The following is a 19,585-nucleotide window of genomic DNA, read 5'->3' as shown; positions in this document are numbered from 1 at the left end:
TGTTGAACATGAGACAGAGGTGCTGACTCAGGACAGACAGCAAAGCATGGCTGCTTCTGCCAGCATCGTGATTTTCTCATTGCTGCGACAAAAATGCCTGCCGGGAGTAACTCAAGGGATGAGGAATTTATTTTGGCTCACAGTTTGAGCACACAGTCCTTCAGGGTGGCAGAAGCGGTTGGTGGCTGGTCATATCACAACCCTAGTCATGAAGCCAGTAAATGCAGGTGCTCAGCTGCCTTCCTGTTTTTAGTCTGAGACCCCAGCCTGTGCAGTGGGGCTGCCCACAGTTAGGATGGGTCTTCCCACCTCAATCATCTCAGTCTAGAAACTCCTTTGCACTTGTGCCCAAAAGGTTGTTACATGGTGATCCTAAATCTCATCAAGTGGATGATCAAATTTCAGCATTGTATTTTGTCTCAAAGGGAATAGAAGAGTATCCACTCCCTGCATTAACTTCAGCTTGTCATGACTTATGAATCCTACATATCTCACTAAACCTGACAAGATTCTGAGGACAAGCCTAGCTAAAGTACCAAGTATACTGGTGACAGCCACGTGGGTGCCATACTCTTCTGACAGTTAAGGGCAGCAGCTTTGCACTTTTATTATAATTGGGTGCCATCTGTTTGTCTCCATTCTCCCAGATTACTCCCTAAGGACACGATTTCTTTTGCACAGCCTTTAGCCTCCGCACCTCCTCTCATCATGCTCCGTTCAAGCCCTTGTTTTTCCAATGGAATCTTCATTTTTGACATTTACTTTTGCCTTAAAATGTTCCAGCAGTGATGTGAAAACATGCACCATCAAGGTCTGTCATACCAGTTAGGATATCTGATGGGGAGAGATTTATCAGAGCCTCTTTCTTCAAATCAGAAACTGAAATTGACTCACAAGAGCATATACTTCTGTCCATCACTCTCAACATTCGCTGTGTGTGCATTTTCACCATATGTATGTAGTTAGTTATCCTCGGCCATAGCTTCCCCTCTGCATTACAGAATGTTAGAGGTCAATCCCAACTATACACTGAAGCTTCTCACTGTTTTCCATCCTTTGTCTGTCTGTCCCTCCCTCCACCCTTCTCTAATAAAGGCCATTCTGTTTTCTCCTACAATAAGATTGACTCTTTTTTTTTTGTTTGTATTGACCTTCAGTGTTTGGCATAATAGTAATTGAAATCAGCAAACAGGGAACAGTTGATGGTTTTGTTTTTGTTAAGTAAATGATGCCCACACAACTCTTCTTCCTCCTGGAATTAGATTCCCAGGGCCTTTTATCTTACAAGATTTGTAAAATTAAACTCCAGACTAGAAGAAAATATATTTCTTTTTACTTAAATTTCAGCTGCTAAATGAAAATAGAAAGCATACATACTAATGTAGTAGTTTGTGATAATGCCTTAAATGTCTTTGAAGCCTTGAGTTTTTGAAATCACCAATTACAAGGTAATTTGTACAGACACCCCAGACTGATTTACAGTGTTACTTCTTGCAATTGGAGCTGCATAGCCATGAGGCTTGGTCTTTATTATAAAGATGGTGTTTGTAGGGGCTGGGGATGTGACATTCAGGAGGCTGTGGGTTCAGTCCCAGCAACACAGCCCGGTGGTCCATCGCTATGATCCGAGTGTATGGCTTTCTATTCCAAATGCTATGCGTTATTAGTTAGAAGTGAAATTAAAGGCATGCGTTTAGCAGCTGTGGCCTACTGCCCCTGGGTACTTGAAATACCTGTTTCTTCCACCTTTGCAGGGGGCTGCAGCCAACCCAGAGAATGAAGACCAGCAGCAAAGGCTGAGAGAAGCTGCCGAAGGCCTCCGGGTAGCAACCAATGCCGCTGCTCAGAATGCTATTAAGAAGAAGATCGTCAACCGGCTGGAGGTCAGGAAAGGGGCTGGCTTTTAGGGTGCAAACTGTGACTTCAAAGAGTTACCTGGGAAAAAAATCAAATCACCAAAATGATGCCCCTATAAAGGAAGCCAAATCAAAGTTAGCAGTGTTGGATAGTTTGGGTATGTTAAAAGAATTGACACAATTTGAAAAATTGCTTTAGTTCATAGCTGCCAAAGGCCCAGGTTCAGAGTTCAGCATTCAGAAATAGAATGAAGTCTTTTTACAGGAAGATCAGCGTTCTTTTTTCCTGCGTTAAAGAATATATTCGGCAGATGAGCCATGCAGAGTTCCTGTTCTGTTGGATGCAGTGACTTTGCCTAGGCTTCCTGTTGAGAATTCTAGAGCAGGGCCAGGGAGCAGGGTGGGACTGAGAAGGGAGGAGGAAGAAAAAACTTTTTTTTTGTCATTTCTTTTCAGAATATATTTTTCAATTAAAGAGTTGAAAAAAATAGGCACAAACTATGTAAGAAAAACATTTCTTTCCATGGATGTTAAAATTAAAATGTGGAGGGATGGAGGTCAAGTGAGCTGGCTCTTTAATGTGAGTGCCCTGCTCCCATAGGCAGTCTGCTGGGCTCTGGAAGAAATCAGCCTCATTATTGGAAGTAGACAAAAGATAGAACTGGATTAATTACCTCAGAGGGGTGTGTCATATCTGAGCTGAAGCCTCTGCTATGAGAGGAGGGACATGGACACCTCCATGGACATAAAAAGCAGCCTGGGCTTCATGGGGCAGATTTTCTTTCCCTGGAACGTTAAGACTTCGTGCTGCCTGCCAAGGCCATCTCAGCATTGCAACTGTCTCTTGTCTTTTGTATTTTCAATTTCCATTTCTTCTGTGGTAACTTCATACGTGAACGTATTTAGATCATATCCGTCCACGTTGCACTCCCCAGCCCCTGGACCATTTCTCTATATCCCCTTCCTAACTTCACGCCACTGGCGCTACCCAGCACCTCCTCTTCCTCTAATAATAATAATTCACTCAGTCTAAACTATGTTGCTTACATGTGCATGGGTGTAGGCTCCCTCCAGGAAGCATAGGCAACCTATGATGGGCTCTGCCTCTTCTTTTCCCATTGGCCATCCACTGCCAGTAGCTCCTCAGCTAGGTGTGGGGGTCTCGTGAGCCTCTTCCTGCTCCATGCTGAAGAGTTGGCTGGCTTTATCATTTGCAAAACTGGGGAACATCAGGGTAGAAAGGTCGAATAGCCGGAGGTCAGGGAGGCTCTCTGTGAAGTAACATCTTCTGGGTATGACAGGGCTATTGTGCTCATGAACTCACAAGCACCTGTGCTGGGCAGCACAAGACCTGTAACCGATCAAGCCAGTCTTAAAAAAAGCAAGTGAGGTGAGCTTGCATACCTTCCGGTCCTTACCTCTTCATTCGGGATTGCAAGCCCAAGGCAGGCAGCAAAGGACGACAAGGTTGAGATCATTGGTGACTTTGAAGATGTAGTGTCTGCCCCAGTCGTGGAAAGGCAAGGCATATGAATTTGCTAGTATAATATTGGACTGACCTGTGTCACTATCCTCTGCAGGTTGCAGCCAAGCAGGCTGCAGCTGCTGCCACGCAGACCATTGCAGCCTCCCAGAATGCAGCTGTGTCCAACAAGAACCCCTCAGCCCAGCAGCAACTGGTCCAGAGCTGCAAGGTAAGTTCACTGTGTGCCGAGAGCCAGGTCTGCAACATGTTACTGATAGCATTAGACCACCACATGCCCTGGTAATTCATTTAAGGCAGGTCTTCCAGGCTCCTAATCCAGTTTGCGGTGGCTCCATGCTCCAGGTGTATACACGTCTGGTCTTTGTCCATTAAGTAGATTGTCTATGTTTGGAAGGAATGGCTTTTTCTTCCAGCATTATCTTTCCTTTATCCACATCATTTTTAAGAGGCTGAATTAAATAAAGAGAATTGATGAGGCCATTTCAGAGCTTTGAAACAGAAATGGAAATGAGCCCTTGGCTTTCCAGAACTCCTTCCCCTCTGGGAAGCTGGTCCAATCCAGTCTCCACACACTACAGCATGTTGACTCCCTGCTTTCTCCTCATCTGGGGTCTGCTTTGTCCCATCTGCCTTCTGTGGCCTCATGTTTTGGTGCTTTCCGTTACCTGCTGCTTGATTGTCTCTGTTTTTCTGGAGCAGGGGCATTGGTGCTGTGTTGAGGCCAGTTTACCACAAACATTCTCTGTTCCCACCAAGAGGCTTGACTCTTTCAGGACACCTTTGATGGGTACCAGATACATCATCTTGCAGAGCCATTGGCCACACATGCTGGGGCATCTTAGAGTGTTGGCAGTGGAGGCTGGTGACAGGCATGTCTGATTGTGACAATGTTCTGACAGTTAACCTGTTGTGATTTTTCTCTCCAATCCTCTGAAAGATAACAGTCATCCGAGGGAAATGCCACTTCTTCAGTAGTGGCCGTGCTTCCGAAGGGACTCAGTTCTCCTCCAGAAATGGCCGTGCTGCTGGGGAAGAGTTGCCTAGATCTATTCCTGAATCTGGTTTTTCTGAGGTCCCCCTTGTAGAGTTGACTGTGTTCTAGGGGAAGAGCATCTTTAGGACGCAGGGATCTGAGGTTCTTTGTGCTTAGGATCTGTGGAAGAAGAGCTTGCTGAGAGTGCCGCCTCTGCTCAAACAGTGTACTTCTTTCTTATACTATTCAGTTGCCCGCAGGGTGGGAAAGTGGCCTTTTCCTTCCTCTGGGACCCCAAGCTGCTCACGTCTGGGAACCTGTTACAGAATCAGTCTTCTCTCCCTCTTTGCTAAAGGGGCTGAAGGGACTAGATCTTTGAGCATCCCTGCCAGGAAAGGAGAGCTACGCTAAAGGACGGACTGATGCTGAGAGGGAGGATGGATCCAGTTTCTGCCATCGGCACTGGAAAGGACCTGGGCACATATCCATAGGGATGCTTTTAAATACTTTTTACTCTGGCTGGGGGTGGGGTCTGGACACCAGGCCAGAATGCCTCTACCAGCACCATTTCCGGTGGTGGCCCTCAGCCCTCTGAAGCCGGCCCCATCAGAGGATAGTTAGAAAGAACTCAGTAGATGGACTGAACGGCTCCTGAGGTGACTCTGGAGGTGATGGTCATGTGGCAGTCCTGCTTTGCCATGGCCCCCCTCTCCTGTTTCGGGCTTTCTCATTTGAGAAAAGCTAATTACTGGTTGGAACAGAGAAGCAGGAGACATGCCCCCATGTAGACTGAGGCCCACAATCCATACCCACGAAGTCAGAGGCCTGAGCCTATAAACAGACTGGTTCATGATCCTCTCTCTCCCCTACTTCTTCTGGCCATGGAGCCATCTGACTCAATTACCTCCTTATGAATTCTGTACTCTTTGATTTTTGCTCTTCAGTCCGCATGGCTAGAAGCTTGTGAGTTTTGACTCAGAATGTTCTTTCAAGGCTTTGTTATAGAGGATTCTATCAATTATCCTGAGACCATTAGGACTGTTGTTAAAGTGGGAGGGGTGGGGAGAAGAAGACATGGGGACTGGAATTTAGCGTTGGGAAGGACCCCACTGGCGCAGTTTGCTGTTTAATCCAACGTCTGAAACCGGCATCCTTGGGAGTGGATCGCGCAGCGTGCTTTGCGCTTTGGGTCATTCCCCTGCCCCTTTGCTGGTTGTTCCTCTCTGCGCATGCTCAGTCCTCTTTTCTTACCTCTCGCAGGCAGTGGCCGATCACATCCCTCAGCTCGTTCAGGGGGTGAGAGGGAGCCAAGCTCAAGCAGAAGACCTCAGCGCCCAGCTGGCCCTCATCATCTCCAGCCAGAACTTCCTGCAGGTAACAGACACCAGCAGCATGGTCCCTTGTGGAGGCCTCAGCTGGCAATCCACCCTTTGTCCCTAAGGAAGGGAACATGAACATGCCTGTGTAGACCCCACAGCCATGGCTAAGGTTTTGTCTGAGCAGCTACAAGGCCTCTGTACATTTCAGGTAAGGGAGATGTCACTGGCCAAGCTGAATGCTAGCGATCAAGGCACACACCAGTGGGTTGGTTTTCAGGTGCTGCCCACGCCTCCACTGTACAGAGATAAAACACAGCTGTTTTAGCCTACTTTCTTGCGTCTTTATTTACAAACACAGAGAGATACATTAGCAGGGGTGTGGGGAGGATGTATAATCTTTTCTTTAATGTTAAAGATGCCTTTGTCAATTCGTTGAGAATGTCATGCACTGCAATTTGACCAGATTCACTTTGGCTCCTCACCTTAGCTTCTTCCAGAACCACCCTCACCTCTTTACCCACAACTTAGGCTCCTCAGTTTTTACAGTTGAATAACCTATTGGCTCTAGTTTATGTTGTGCATATACTTCTGCTGCATGCACACTCGAGGGTGGTGACTCTGCCAGGGGCCACACCCTTAAAGGAAACTGACTCTATTAGCATCTGACCCATGGGGACTCATGAACCCCTTCCCAGTTCACACGAGAAGAAGGCTGCCTGGCTGGGTATTGCGCAGGTCTTGTGCCGACCGCCATGGCTGTTAGGAGTTTCTGAACATCGCAGTCCTGTCCTGTCCAGAAGACAGTTTTGTTCCAAACCTCCCTTACTACTGGCTCTTAAAAGCTTTCTTTTTTTAATTGAAAATATTTTTTTCATACAATATATTCTAATTGTGATATATAATCCTCTGAATTACATTCACTGTATATACACCATCTGGGCATTGACCCTAGCATGAGAAGCAATTGTTCTAGCCCTGAGCTTCAGCCCCGCCCTGCCTTTGTAATGTGGGCGCTTGTGATTCAAAAGGTCTCCCATGTCACTGTACTCTACCTTTAACCATTGTCCCTTTATCAGACATGCTGGTTTTTATTTGGGGGCCACTCCAAGCACCCTGTAATTCAGTCCTCTTTGTGTGCTCATTCTTCACCCCCAACTTGAGTTATTTACTTGGGCGAATTCCTAGAAATCAGTTTGCCAGCAGCTTACTTTTTCTTTGTCACATTAGGATTTAGAAGATCTTTCCCTTTTCCTTAGTAATCACGGAGCCAACTGTGTGTTTAGTCTGCACCCAGGCGAACCATAGAGAGTTAGGATTAAGCAGTGTTGGGATGCTTCTCAGTCCACGCTGGCTGAACCTGCTTGCTACTGCTCTCTCCCACCCCTTCTCTCCCCGTTTCCTCCTTTCCCTTCTACCTTTTTCTCTGTCCTTTTTTTTCTTTTCTCCTGTTCTTTTGTTATTATGTATTTGTTTGTTTTGGTTTTTCGAGACATGGTTTCTCTGTGCAGCCCTGATTGTCCTGGAACTTGATCTGTAGATCAGGCTGGCCTCAAAAACACAGAGATCCAGTACCTGCCTCTACATCCTGAGGGCTGGGATTTAAAAGCATGTACCCACTCCCAGCTCTCTCCTACTCTTTTAACTGCTATTGTAGATACTTAGATCTTTATGAGATGTCTCTTAAGAGCAACAGAATCAACAAACCAAAAAGTATGTGTTTAAGCCAGGTAGTGGGGAAACCCCCTGACTGTCATGGGCTTGAGAAACACATGGCATCGCCATGATTCATGAGGCATAGCAAATTACAAGAGAAGACTTTGCCATATTCGATTATATGCTATGTATGGATGAAAGCAATCTGAGAGATTTGAATAGAAAAAGTAATCAAGTTAGAAACTGCAAAGCTAACATTGAGCTACCTGGGAGCTATAATTCACAGAAACATTCTAAGATGGCAATGACTCCAACTTCGAGCTGGTGTATTAGTAATACCTCAGGTGCTGCAAGGCTTTCCTGGAGAAGACTCGCTAGATGGTCCTGACCACCACTATGGAGCAACTCACTCACCAAAGCCGTGCCCAAGGGTGGTGTCAGTCCTTAGCCCCTTGTCCTACCTGTCTTTTTATCTGACGTAATTACTGTATAGCTTTAAAATAGCTATAAGCGGAATTTAGGTATATGTTCAGAAAGACAAAAATACTAAAACATAAGACAGTTTGAGGTGTGGCTAAGCATTTTTAGACTAATTGAACCTCTAATCTTGCCCTAATTACAAAACAGTGAAACAAACAAATATGAAACAAAATAGAACCCAATAAAGTAAGATTAAGTAAGAACGACTTACAAGGTCAGCATCTTAGCCTGCCAGCCTGGGTAGTCTGGTTTAACGAGAGTGTGTGCATGACCAGCACCCGGTGGTGTCATCTGCTTGCTTTATACCTCTCTAGCCTAGTCTCTTGTGAAAACAACCCCATCCATATCAGCCTTCCATTTAACTCTGGAAGAGTTTAAACTCAGACACACTGAGAGCATTTGAAATATTTGATGATGCCGGCCTGCAAGTCCAACAGGCCGTCCTGTGCTATGCGGTGAAGATGGAGCGACGGGCTGATAAACGTAGCATCTTTACTCCTGCTTGGTTTTTGTCTTGTGTTTTCGAGCTTTGTTCATATGTGAGTCACTGCCTCTTAGATGGGGCGGGTGCTTAAGTAGTAGTGTGTGTGTGTGTGGTGTTCCTTCATCAGCATTTTAAAGTTACCGGCAAGCATAAGTCATTCCAGTGCATTTTTAGAAAGTGATCTCATTCTCGTGGCTGTATGTCAGAAAAGAATGTGAGTTAGGCTGGGAAGTTAACAAATACAACTGAAATTTAAAAAATGTTTTATATATGTGTGGTCTATATTTTACTATTGGGCTACCCCCCCCCCAGCCTGAATATACATTCTCAGCTTTCCTCATGAATATTGTAGAATCGCCCTTCCAGAAGGATGAGCAGATCCAGATTTACGACTCGCAGTATATAGAGCATACTCTTTAATACATCTTTTATAGGATGGAGTTAAGAGCTTTAAGAAAGCATGTTAGCTTGTTTGTTCTTTAAATTCGGTTTGACTTGATTTCATCTCCTTTGTTTTCAAATGTTAAGCATTTTTTGTGCACTTCAGTATTATGTTTTTAAGGCCTGGTAACCTGAAATTATTCAAGCGCTTTAATACTTAGGTCTGGTTCTTCCGCTGATCCTCATTAATTCTTTAAATACTAAAAGTAGTACTTTTACCCTGAATATTTATGACCAGGCACTCAAATCATTACCGTTTTTCTGACACACACTTACAGCATACATTTTTAAAGCTTTAAAAGCCTGCATGCTTTTGAGTCAGAAAAACTACTTCTATAATTTTACACACTGAAAATTACTGAGTTTTAGCTAATTCTTTACAAATTTTTTTTTCTGCACTGGCAAGGGAATGAACACGTGCCCAACAATAGGAGACAGAGACACATTACCAGGACTCTTAGAACACTGTATACCTAGGAAAGCGGTAGAACTGGATATTGTAAAACAACACAAACAGCCTCCCCTGTTCTTGAAGATGTATCTACATGTGCATAGGCATTCATGCCTGCTGAGTGTGTTTTGGTTTGTGAAAAAGTAAGATCATAGTTTTCTTTATTTTTCTGGTCTAATAGGTGTATTTAAATGTCAGGGTAAAGGACTGCTCTAAGAAACACTAAAGAATTTTTTTTATTAGATAGCTATCTTTGGAATCTAATTTAAATGAGAATTTCAAGTCACTCTCATCAATTTGCCTGTCTTGTCCCTTATGGTACTTTGTACTGCCCAGAAATATCGGATTTACCATGGTAATTATCATTTTAAGATTTATTTAATTTTTGGTTACATGTTTGTGTTTTGCCTATGTGTATGTGTGTACCGCGTGTGAGTACCGCGTGTGAAGACCATGGAGGCCAGAAGAGGGCATCAGATTCCCAAGAACTGGAGCACAGACAGCTTTGTGAGCTGCCCTGTGGGTCCTGGGAACTGAACTTGGGTCTTCTGCCAGAGTAGCCAGTGCTCTTTACTGCTAAGCCCCACCTCTCCAGACCTAGGAGCTAGTTGGTATTTAATGTCTCCCTTTGTATTAGTTATTCTTTATGGCTATGACAACAATTACCATGACCAAAGACAACTTAAGGAAGAAAGGGGGTTATTGTGTCTTAGGTTCCAGAAGGATGGAGTCCATTAATGGTGGAGAGGGTATGGCCTGGCACCATGGCAACAGAACCCTGGTTTGTCACATCTTATCTACATACAGGAAGCAGCTAGAAAGAGATGAGAAAGTAGGGCGATGCTGTGAACCTTCAAAGCCTTTCCCTCACATGCTGGCTGGTTTTATGTCAACGTATCATAAGCTATAGCTTATGGGAACCTCAGTTGAGAAAATGCCCCAGAAGATTGGGCTGAAGAAGAGAAGCCTGTAGAGCATTCTCTTAATTCATGATTGACGGGGAAGGGACCAACCCATTGTAGATAGTGTCACCCCTGCCCTTGTGGTCCTGGGTTCTATAAGACAACGGGCTGAGCAAACCATGGAAAGCAAGCCAGTAAGCAGCACCCCTCCATGGCCTCTAGGTTCCTGCCCTGTTTGAGTTCCTGCCCTAACTTCCCTCGAAGATAAACAATGCTGTTTCCTCCTCAAGTTGCTTTGGTCATGGTGTTTCGTCACAACGATAACCCTAAGACACCTAGTAGCACACTTCCTCCAGTAAGGCTCTACCTTGTAAAGATTCCCCAAGTGTTCAGACACGTGATCCTGTGGGAGACATTCCTCATCCAAACAACCATACCCTGTTTTAAGGCAGAAGTTGTTCTGGTCCCTATGGAGGCCGTGCTGTTGCTTCTTTCAGCACCTTGTTGCCCAGGAGATACCTTACTTCCTGTTCATCTCTCCGCAGCCTGGAAGCAAAATGGTGTCCTCTGCCAAGGCGGCTGTCCCCACTGTGAGTGACCAGGCTGCAGCCATGCAGCTGAGTCAGTGTGCAAAGAACCTGGCGACCAGCCTGGCCGAGCTGCGTACCGCCTCGCAGAAGGCAAGTGGGGCCTTGTGCCAGTGGTTAGCTCTTCAGGCGACTTCTCATCTCTTTGTGATGGTGTGGTATGAAGGCTGCCCATGCTGTAGCACTGCTGGGCCAGTTTCTCAACAGAGCCGTCTTAAAAACATTAAAGATAGCACTGTGGGGTATTATTTAGCATAAACTCCCAGGCTTGCTCATCACCTTCTGGTTACAGATGACTTCAAACTCTATGCCTCTTCTATCTTCCTGTTTCCTGGGACAGGTGATGGTCTGTTTTCAGGCTTAGGTCAGACTGCTGATCTTAAGTGTGTTGATAACCAGATCAATTGCAGGTCAAATAAATGTGCTGAATAGCTTTTCGTTGCTAAGGCAAATACCAAAGAGAATCAGTATAAAAGGAATAAAGGTTTAGTTAAGCATGGAGGCACTTGGTAAACCCAGCACTTGGTAGATGAGGCAGAAGCTTCCAGAAAGTTCAAGGTCATCTTTAGTTTATTGGCTACATAGGTCATCCAGGTCTGTGTAAGACCCTGCCTTAAAAAAAAAACAAAGGAAGAGTGAGGGCGCTGAAGGAAGGAAAGAAAAGAGTGAAGAAAGAGGAAGAAGGGACATCATGGTGGATGGATTTCTGTTCTCTGTTAGCTGGTCTACTTGCCTGTGGCCAGTAGCAATACTGTGTGCCTTGTAGTGGCAACACTATGTGTCTTGGTAAAAGTTCTGGCGAGTGGAATTTGCTTACTTCATGGCAGCCAGGACGCAAAAGATCTGAAATGGAACCAGGGTCCTAGTAACACCTTCAAAGGCGCGCTCCCAATAACCTACGAGGCGCCACTTCATAAAGGTTCCAACACCTCCCAGGAGTGCCAGGGGCTTGGACTAATCCTTCTTCTCATGAGGCTCCAGCATTTCAGATCCAAACTAAAGCGACAATTGATGAGTAATTCATATCTTCCATGTATCATCTTGAGAACTTTAAAACAAACTATATATGTAGAAAATATAGTTTGGAGTCAGGCTATCATCTTAGCTGTGATTTTTCTGCCCTAAAATGTTTTCATACCTTACATGGACATGTTTGCCTTACAGAACCTCAGTAGAACAAAACTGAGGACTAAGGAAATTTCTGTCTCTGAAACTCAGTTATCAGAGGAGTTCATTATAACTCTGATGTGGTTATTAGCATGAAGTTCTGGCTTGATTTCATTTTTTCCCTTGTAGCAATCCCTTTATAGAAACTAGCAGCCTCATAAAGTGGTGAGAGAAGAAAGTAGAAGCCAACTTGAAAGCCTGACATGAACAGAGATTCTCCATTGCCAAAGTGAAGTGCCAGGAGCCCTAGACTATCTCCAGCAAAGATGGTCTTTGAGCTATTTTTCAAAGAGGTCCTGGAACCATCCACACTGTAACAGACCGGTGTGTGTGTGGTGGGTGCTTATTAGAATGTAGGTACCCAGCATGCCCCTGGGAAGCCCATCCCCAGCACCAACCATGCAGCCCCCACAGCTGCAGGCTGATTCCTCAGTGAATCTTAGCATATGCCAACATCACAACAGTTACCCCGGGACAGTGAGCCCCAAAGTGATACTTAAGCATGACTGTCTGCTGGTCCAGAAAGAGGCCACAAGAGCTTTTCATTTATTTTTTTTTAATACGTCAGAAGGCATGAAGACTCTGGAATCAGGTAGTGTGGATTTGAATTGGGCCTCTGTCGTTGTCACCTTTGTTGACCTCTCTGAGCTTCTGTACCTAACAACATGGACACCTAAAGATCAGCCACCTCGTATTTACTGCTGATAATTTATAAGTGTTGAGAATACTGTTAGGCAATATTACATATGCATAAAATTTATTAATGTGTTTTGGGGCCATGAAGTCCTGACTATCGGAGGCCGTGTTTGAAATGATCAAGAGATTTAAATAAGTAAAGCAAATAACTAGATGGGGGGAGTTTATAAATCTTTAGTATGGAAAGCTAATGATTCATGGTGTTGAAACCTATGAAAAGAAATTGCTGTGGGCTCTCTGAGGAGTCCTTCCTCGGTTTGCTTATCCACTCCTTTGCTGCATGTGTCCTGATCCTCTGTACACACACATCCGAGTACAGCCCAAGCCTGTGTACCTACAATGCTCTGCTGTGTGCCCTGTCACTACAACCCAGGCCTGGTGAATCAAGGATGCATCTTCCAGATCTGAATGTAAGGTAGCTTCAAGGAGGTTTCTAAGTGTCTGCAGTCCTGAGACACACATAATTAATGACTTAGGAAAAAATGTGGGTAAGGACCCGAGTGACGAAGGTTCTGTCCTCTCTGGGGAAATACTTGCTACCTTTGCCTTCTCCTTGAGTCAGAGTTACCGGGAGTGTCTAGGAAAACATTTAGTAGGTTGTAGAGTGTTAGAGACACTTTCCCAAGCCTACTGTATGCACACATCCTCCACTCTGTTGGCAGGCCCATGAAGCCTGTGGCCCCATGGAAATCGATTCCGCACTCAACACAGTGCAGACTCTCAAGAGCGAGCTGCAGGATGCCAAGATGGCCGCTGCAGAAAGTCAACTGAAACCGCTTCCGGGAGAAACGGTAAGGCGTTTGGGGTGTGGGTCATGCCATCTTCTCGCTCACTCCCCCACCCTCCCTCCCTCCCTACTTTGATTCCTCCTTTTCTTTCTCCCTCCCTCTGTTCTTCCTTCCTTTCCTCCTTTTTCATTTGGTTACAGTATCTCATCATGTAGCCCAGGTGACTCTGCAAACTCCTAGGACGGACTGATACAATGTGAATTGTACATTTACACCAAGCATTAGGTCTAGTAGAGGGCAAAATAGTGTAATTTTTACTTATTTTGTCCATTTGTGTGTGTGCGTGCACACCCGGGGGGGGGGGTGTACATACTATGTTCCACCATTGGCTATAGTGAACCAGACTCCATCTTCAGTTGAAGGTATGCCCTTCATTGGGGAAGGCGTGTGTTTTAAACTGTATATGTTCTCTTATGTCTGTCTTTCTGTCCATCGTCATATACCTATGCATCTCTCCTAGACAGCATCCTCATATGTTCGTTAACTATCTGTACCCTAGGCCTTTACCAGTTTCGTTTTTTATTTGGTGGACAAAACAAGCTGGCATGTTCTTCATGAGAGGCACGCCTTCTGCCTCCCTCCACGGTCTCAGTTGCCACTCCAAACCTCCATTTTTCTTGCATATCTTTCAGTTTGAACTCCTTGAGGGATAATGGTCCCACCAGCCAGGAAGCTGGTGCAGTTGGATGCCTGCCTGCTTCCTGCCAAGGCGTAATCACTGTCCACTAATGATTTCTTTTGGACTTTCTGAAGGCCTCATGCTAATTGCCACAGTCTGCTAAGGAGCTGCGTTCATTTGCTGAAGGCTTAGCTAGGTCCCTCCAGGAGTGGGGCTTAGCGGGGGTCAGTAGCTCACACAGTTTCACACAGCTAGTGGGACCTGCACTGAGCTCACTTAGTCTAAGCCGGGCCCTTTTCCTCTGTCCTGCCCAGCTGACTAGGGTGAGAAAGAGCTCAAGTTCAGGTTCTGATCCGCATCATTGATCTAAATCATGCTGAGACCTCAAGAGAATGTTTCTTTTCTAAGTTCTGCCTTCCTTGGATTTCCTTACAGCTAGAAAAGTGTGCTCAGGACCTGGGAAGCACCTCTAAGGGAGTGGGCTCCTCCATGGCACAGCTCCTCACCTGCGCTGCTCAAGGCAACGAACACTACACAGGTAGGACTGACTCTCGGGGTCTCCGGGATGCCTGCGGCGGGGTTGCACACAGGTAGGACTGACTCTCAGGGTCTCCTGCTGCCCGCAGCGGGGTTGCACGCCTGCAGGTCTGGAGAGGAAGCTTCACTGGCTGACTGTAAACTTCCCCCACCAGCTTCATGGCATATCAATCAGGACAATAAGCTTGCCTTCTCCCCCCAGCTTGACAGCATCCGTCAAGCACAGTTGCTAAGTTCTTCCCTAGCATGGTTGATACTTTTCTCGCGGCTGTGATGAAAATACCTGACGAGTGTCCAGTTAAGTGGGGAAGTGTTTTTGACTCATAGTTTAAGTCAATAGAGTCCATCATGGCTGAGAAGTCATGTTGGCAGGACCATGAGGCAGCTGGTCACATGGTACCCACAGTCAGGAAGCAGAGAGAGATGGATACTGCTTCTCAGCTTGGCTGCCTTCTATTTATTCAGTCCAGAGCCCCAGCCTATGCTCATGCCTGCATCTCCAATGGGCCTTCTCACCTCATTCAACCTATCTCCAAATTCCCTCACAGACATAACTAAAGATCTGCCTCCTTAGCCTGGCTCATCTCTATTCTGTCCGCTTGACAAGGAGATAGCGTAATAAAATTATCCTTAAACTACATGTCGATCCCTTGTTAGACACCAAGCAGTAATTGTACGTGTTTAGGACTATCTCTAACTCCAGAAATCCCACCAAAGTATAGAAACATAAAAGCTAGAGAAAAAAGAATGTCCTCAAAGTCAGAGGGAAGGCAGGCGATAGGAATGGTGGAGCTGAATGAGTCCAGGGAGGGATGGAAGGAGGATAACCAGTGAGAAGGAAGCTGGGTTGTGTGGCTGGACAAGCCACTAAAGGGACCTGAGTTTTCCAATGCCAAGTGTCTGTCCCTGAAAGGCAGAAGAATCCTTAATTAGGAATCGTGAAGAAGAGGCTGTGTAGCTAATGAAAGGGAAAAGCAGAGACTGCTGGCTGGGAGTCATGACATCTGTTTCCGGTTTCTGTACCAGGGTGTAGCCCCCTGTGTATAAGTGAGGCTGCGGTAAGGCTGTAGTGTGCACCAAGGCTGCATCCTCACAGGCTTGGAACTATTCTCTCGCCCACCCCATGTGATCTCTTTCCTTCCCTCCCTCCCTCCCTCCCTCCCTCCCTCCCTCCCTCCCTCCCTCCCTCTCTCCCTCCCTCTCTCCCTCTCTCTCTTTCTCTCTGCTGTTATAAATTAGGAAATGACTTGAGAGAAGAAGCAGCCCTGAGCCTTGGGCTCCTCTTTGCTCTTTTCATCCTTCCAAGATCTTGGCAGGTTCCACCTTGATGCCTTCCTGTTGCCCAACTGACTTCAACCACATGTTTCCCAGTTTCTTTGTGAGAGGGTTGGTTTGCAGTGAATTAATCTGCCATTCCTCTAAGCAAAATAAAAAATGCACATATTTATTAGTTGGAAAATAAAAGAACAAAACAGGAAGTCAAGTGGTATCGTATAACACAATATGTGCAGTAATAAAAACCATAACTGTCCTATGCCTCATCAGAGAATACGGGAATGTTTTAGAGGAGACCAGGGTGTCGAAGATCACCCAGAACACTTTGAGGGGCTCCAGAAGAAAGGGAAATGTAGGTATGACTTCTTACAAACTAGAATACAGGAGAGAAGTTTACACTCTAGAAACTCCTGCATGATCCTAGAAGTCTGGCAGATTCCATGGAGATGATAAAATGCGTGCTTCAGGGAGAGGAGACTGCGCTGGAGCCCTCGAAGGTACATCACCTCGTACAGACAACATGCAGGATGGCAAGCAGCCTCTTTGCTTGGCATCTGAAAAACAGCCTAGATAGCAAGCCATTCAGCTTTGGCAGGCATTGGGAAGGTGGTGATGAAATGGGTGCTGTGTGTACGAGTTCTCAAAGGGGAGTGGGAAGACTGAGTCGAGGAACTGGGAAGCTTCTAGTAAGAAGGAAGACACAGCTAGGAAGCCGAGCCAAGGTGCAGCTACCAAGGGGTCTCGTAGGCAGCATGAGCAGCTTCGGGTTTCACCAAAATCCATGGGAAACCATTGGAGGGTTGTAGCTGTGGAGGCAGGTGACAGTGGCCTCTGTACGCCTCTTCCTGTGTGTGGAACAAACAGCAGAAAGCAGGGACGCTGACAGCCAGACTGCTGAATTCCTCTAGATAAGATGGTGATCTTCTGTGAGCGTTGGTCAGCTTTCTGTCACTTAGGTAAAATAGTTGCGGTAATTAGCTTCCATAGAGAAAAGGTTTATTTTGGCACATGGTGGCTCTAGTCTATAATGATGGCATAAGATGGCAGGAGAACGCAGTAAAACAAAACCGCTTACGTCATGGCCAGAACGTAAGAGTGAGAAGGAAGGCACAGAGGGTGTCTCCCATAGCCATCTTCCAGAGCACATGGCCGGTGTCCTGAAGTCCTCCCACTCGGCCCTGTGTCGTAAAGCTATTAGCATCACTTTGTCTTTAACACATGGACCTTTGGTGTTCAAACATTCACCATCTAGAGGATGGCAGTGGTGCATACAGGGTGATAGATGGAAGAAGCAAGCTGACACTGCTTGATAAGGGTGTGGCAGACATGGAGAGAAGGAGAAAAACAAGGATGCTTGGCCCGTCAGCTAAATGAAGGGTTCCATGAGCTGCTAGGGTTACGATCGCAAGATTGCTAGGGTCGAGGGTTGAAGTTCAAGGATGCAGTTCAGTTCTAACTTCAGATGGACTTGGCTTAAAGTACTTAGTGTGTGTACCTATAGAGATGCTGTGGGCAGCTTGCTCTCTGACTCTCTTAGGAGAGGAGGCTTGGCTGGAAATGGAGATTTTGTGATTATTAGTTTAGCCATGCTCATTGAAACCTTAGCTGTGGAAAAGTTTGCCTGGAGTGAGTGGTGGACTGGGAAAAGGTTAACTAGTGAAGCATGAAGCCGAATGATAGACATGGGAGCCACATCCATGGGTGAGAGATAACGTGTCTCTGGAGACACAGAGCTGCTGCCCAGAGAGTCCCATGGGGCAATGGAGATGCCTCCATTAGCTTTAGGAGTAAGGAGGTCCTTGCCCAGCTGGTTGGGGGCAGTTTCAGCAACTGAAGAGTGTGGGGAGCAAAGAAAGAGAGAGCAAGGTAGACAGTTCCTCACTGAGTCCAGGATCCCTCCTTCCATGTTTGAGACGTGAAATGTTCAGGGGCTACATATTAATTATTAGTGGGCTGTACCAGAATGTAAGTGGGTTTTTTGTTTGGCCAGTTAAATAATCCAAATACATTTCTAAATCATTTAACATAGCTACGTACAAGCTTTTACTCAAAACAGAGTAAAAGATTACATCATTTCTAAATTCATCTTGGAGCCTTGCATTGTGGTCCAGCACTGGCTTGGCATGCAATACGTGTGAATTCTGGAAATAACAAACATTCTGAGAGCTGGGCGTGGCAGCATGTGCCTGGAGACAGAAGGATCAGGAGCTCAAAGCTAGCGTGGGTAACATGAGACCCTCTTTGAAAAACAACTTCACAGTATGCTGATAGGTTGGATATCTCTTGCTGTCCTGAAACTCTGCTACTGAGTATAACTGAAGATCCAGATGTGAACAAATATCTGTGTTCTCCAAGGATTGCAACTATGAGAATAGATGTGTGGTCTACAGCCTACCCCTGCTGGGTTACAGATCTTCATGTACACTTGACCAGAAGAGAAATACATGGTAGTAGGGTCATGATGAGAAGGAAGAGACATTGCTGATTTTGGCCACATGACCCTATAGTGATTCATGGCTATGAATGCATCCATATTGGACCTTCAGTGTTCAATGGACTCACCTGGTGGCCTTGTTTCATCTTCTTGATGACGTGACTTCCTCTCTCTGGGAAACCTGGTTCCTCCCAAAAGGAGCCTTGGTTGTGCCTTGTGATTTCCCAGTGAGATCTCCATAGAAGGTCCGTGGAAAGGACAGGTGCAGGGTCTTCGAGCTTGGCTTTCCAGTTTCTGCCTTTCAGAAATCGTCTTAAAGAACAGTAGGGTGGCTCAGTGGGTAAAGATGCTTGCTGCCAAGCCCGATGATCTGAGTTCAATTCCTGGAACCTACGTGGAGGAAGAAGAAACTGACTCCCACAGTTGTCTGTCCTCTGACCTTCTTGTGCATGCCACACCTGCCTACACACGTACACACAGACCTGCACCTACACCTAAACTGTCACATTTGCTCACACAAAATAAGTAAATAAAATGTAATCTTAAAATTTTTATATCTTCTTAACCTATAAAATATTTTCTATCTAGTAGCTTTATGTAAACACCGCTTTTCTAAATGTGTATCATGAATGTCTCATTTTTTAAATTCTTACGAAATTTGAATAGAAGTGGATTTAAGAATCCAAATAATAAAAGGGAAGTGGCAATAGGAGATGTCTTTTAAAAAAAGAAAAATCGCAGCCTAGAATCTTCAACAGTCAGTTCTCAGTTACTCCTGAAGCGTTTGGGAAGCTGTGGCCTATGAGAGAGCCAGCCGTCTAGACACACACTTGGCAGGGCAGACGGTGAGAAAGATGATAGCCTGACCACATCTGGAGTTCTTCTGCGTGAGGACATCCTTCAACCCTGAGCCAAAAGCTGAAACAGAAAGTGTTTCTCCCCTGGCCTTAGCTTTATTTATCCTTGTGTTTTCTATTCTGGACTTCTTAGTGCCTGCACGCACACAAACACACACACAGACCTGTCACACACACATAACACACACATACACACAACTATCACATGCATGCACATACCTGTCACACACATCACATACACACCCATCACATGCACAACATATCTGACACACATATCATACACACACACACAAAAGAAAGAAATCCCGAGTTTAATGCCCTTCTTTTCCATAGGCTGGCCGACAAAGCATAGATTGACAGTATTGTGACCTGCTATGGTTAAGGCTGCAGCACTCCATCCAGCTGTGCGACACGCAGATCATTCATTGAGTCTGCGGCTACAGAGATGGCTTTATGGGGCCCCGGGGCTTTTCTTCTTACGGAGCCTCATGGGTATGACAGGGAAGGCCGCTGGCTGTGTCTGCGATGACTCAAAGAACAGCTCTGTAGAAAGCTATACTCCAGCCTAAAAGGAGTAGCT

The 19,585-nt window shown here is 45.7% G+C and overlaps 1 protein-coding gene across 4 annotated transcripts in view; it reads left to right on the top strand.

The window, feature by feature from the left end:
* The window catches only part of Tln2 (talin 2), a 428,435-nt gene that overhangs the window by 287,268 nt on the left and 121,582 nt on the right, over nt 1-19,585 (top strand). For all 4 annotated transcript variants that reach the window (XM_050125928.1, XM_050125904.1, XM_050125914.1 and 1 more), the window contains 6 exons: nt 1,755-1,883; nt 3,437-3,550; nt 5,576-5,689; nt 10,591-10,725; nt 13,158-13,286; nt 14,338-14,440. In XM_050125928.1, the coding sequence (XP_049981885.1) occupies nt 1,755-1,883; nt 3,437-3,550; nt 5,576-5,689; nt 10,591-10,725; nt 13,158-13,286; nt 14,338-14,440 (724 nt within the window). The remainder of the gene's footprint in view (nt 1-1,754; nt 1,884-3,436; nt 3,551-5,575; nt 5,690-10,590; nt 10,726-13,157; nt 13,287-14,337; nt 14,441-19,585) is intronic.

Source organism: Alexandromys fortis, unplaced genomic scaffold, assembly GCF_014885135.2.
Source record: "Alexandromys fortis isolate MF-2015 unplaced genomic scaffold, M_Fortis_MF-2015_v1.1 scaffold_22, whole genome shotgun sequence".
NCBI classification, from domain to species: domain Eukaryota; kingdom Metazoa; phylum Chordata; class Mammalia; order Rodentia; family Cricetidae; genus Alexandromys; species Alexandromys fortis.
Note: the sequence above shows the minus strand (reverse complement) of the source record. Positions and strands in the feature narration are given on the sequence as shown.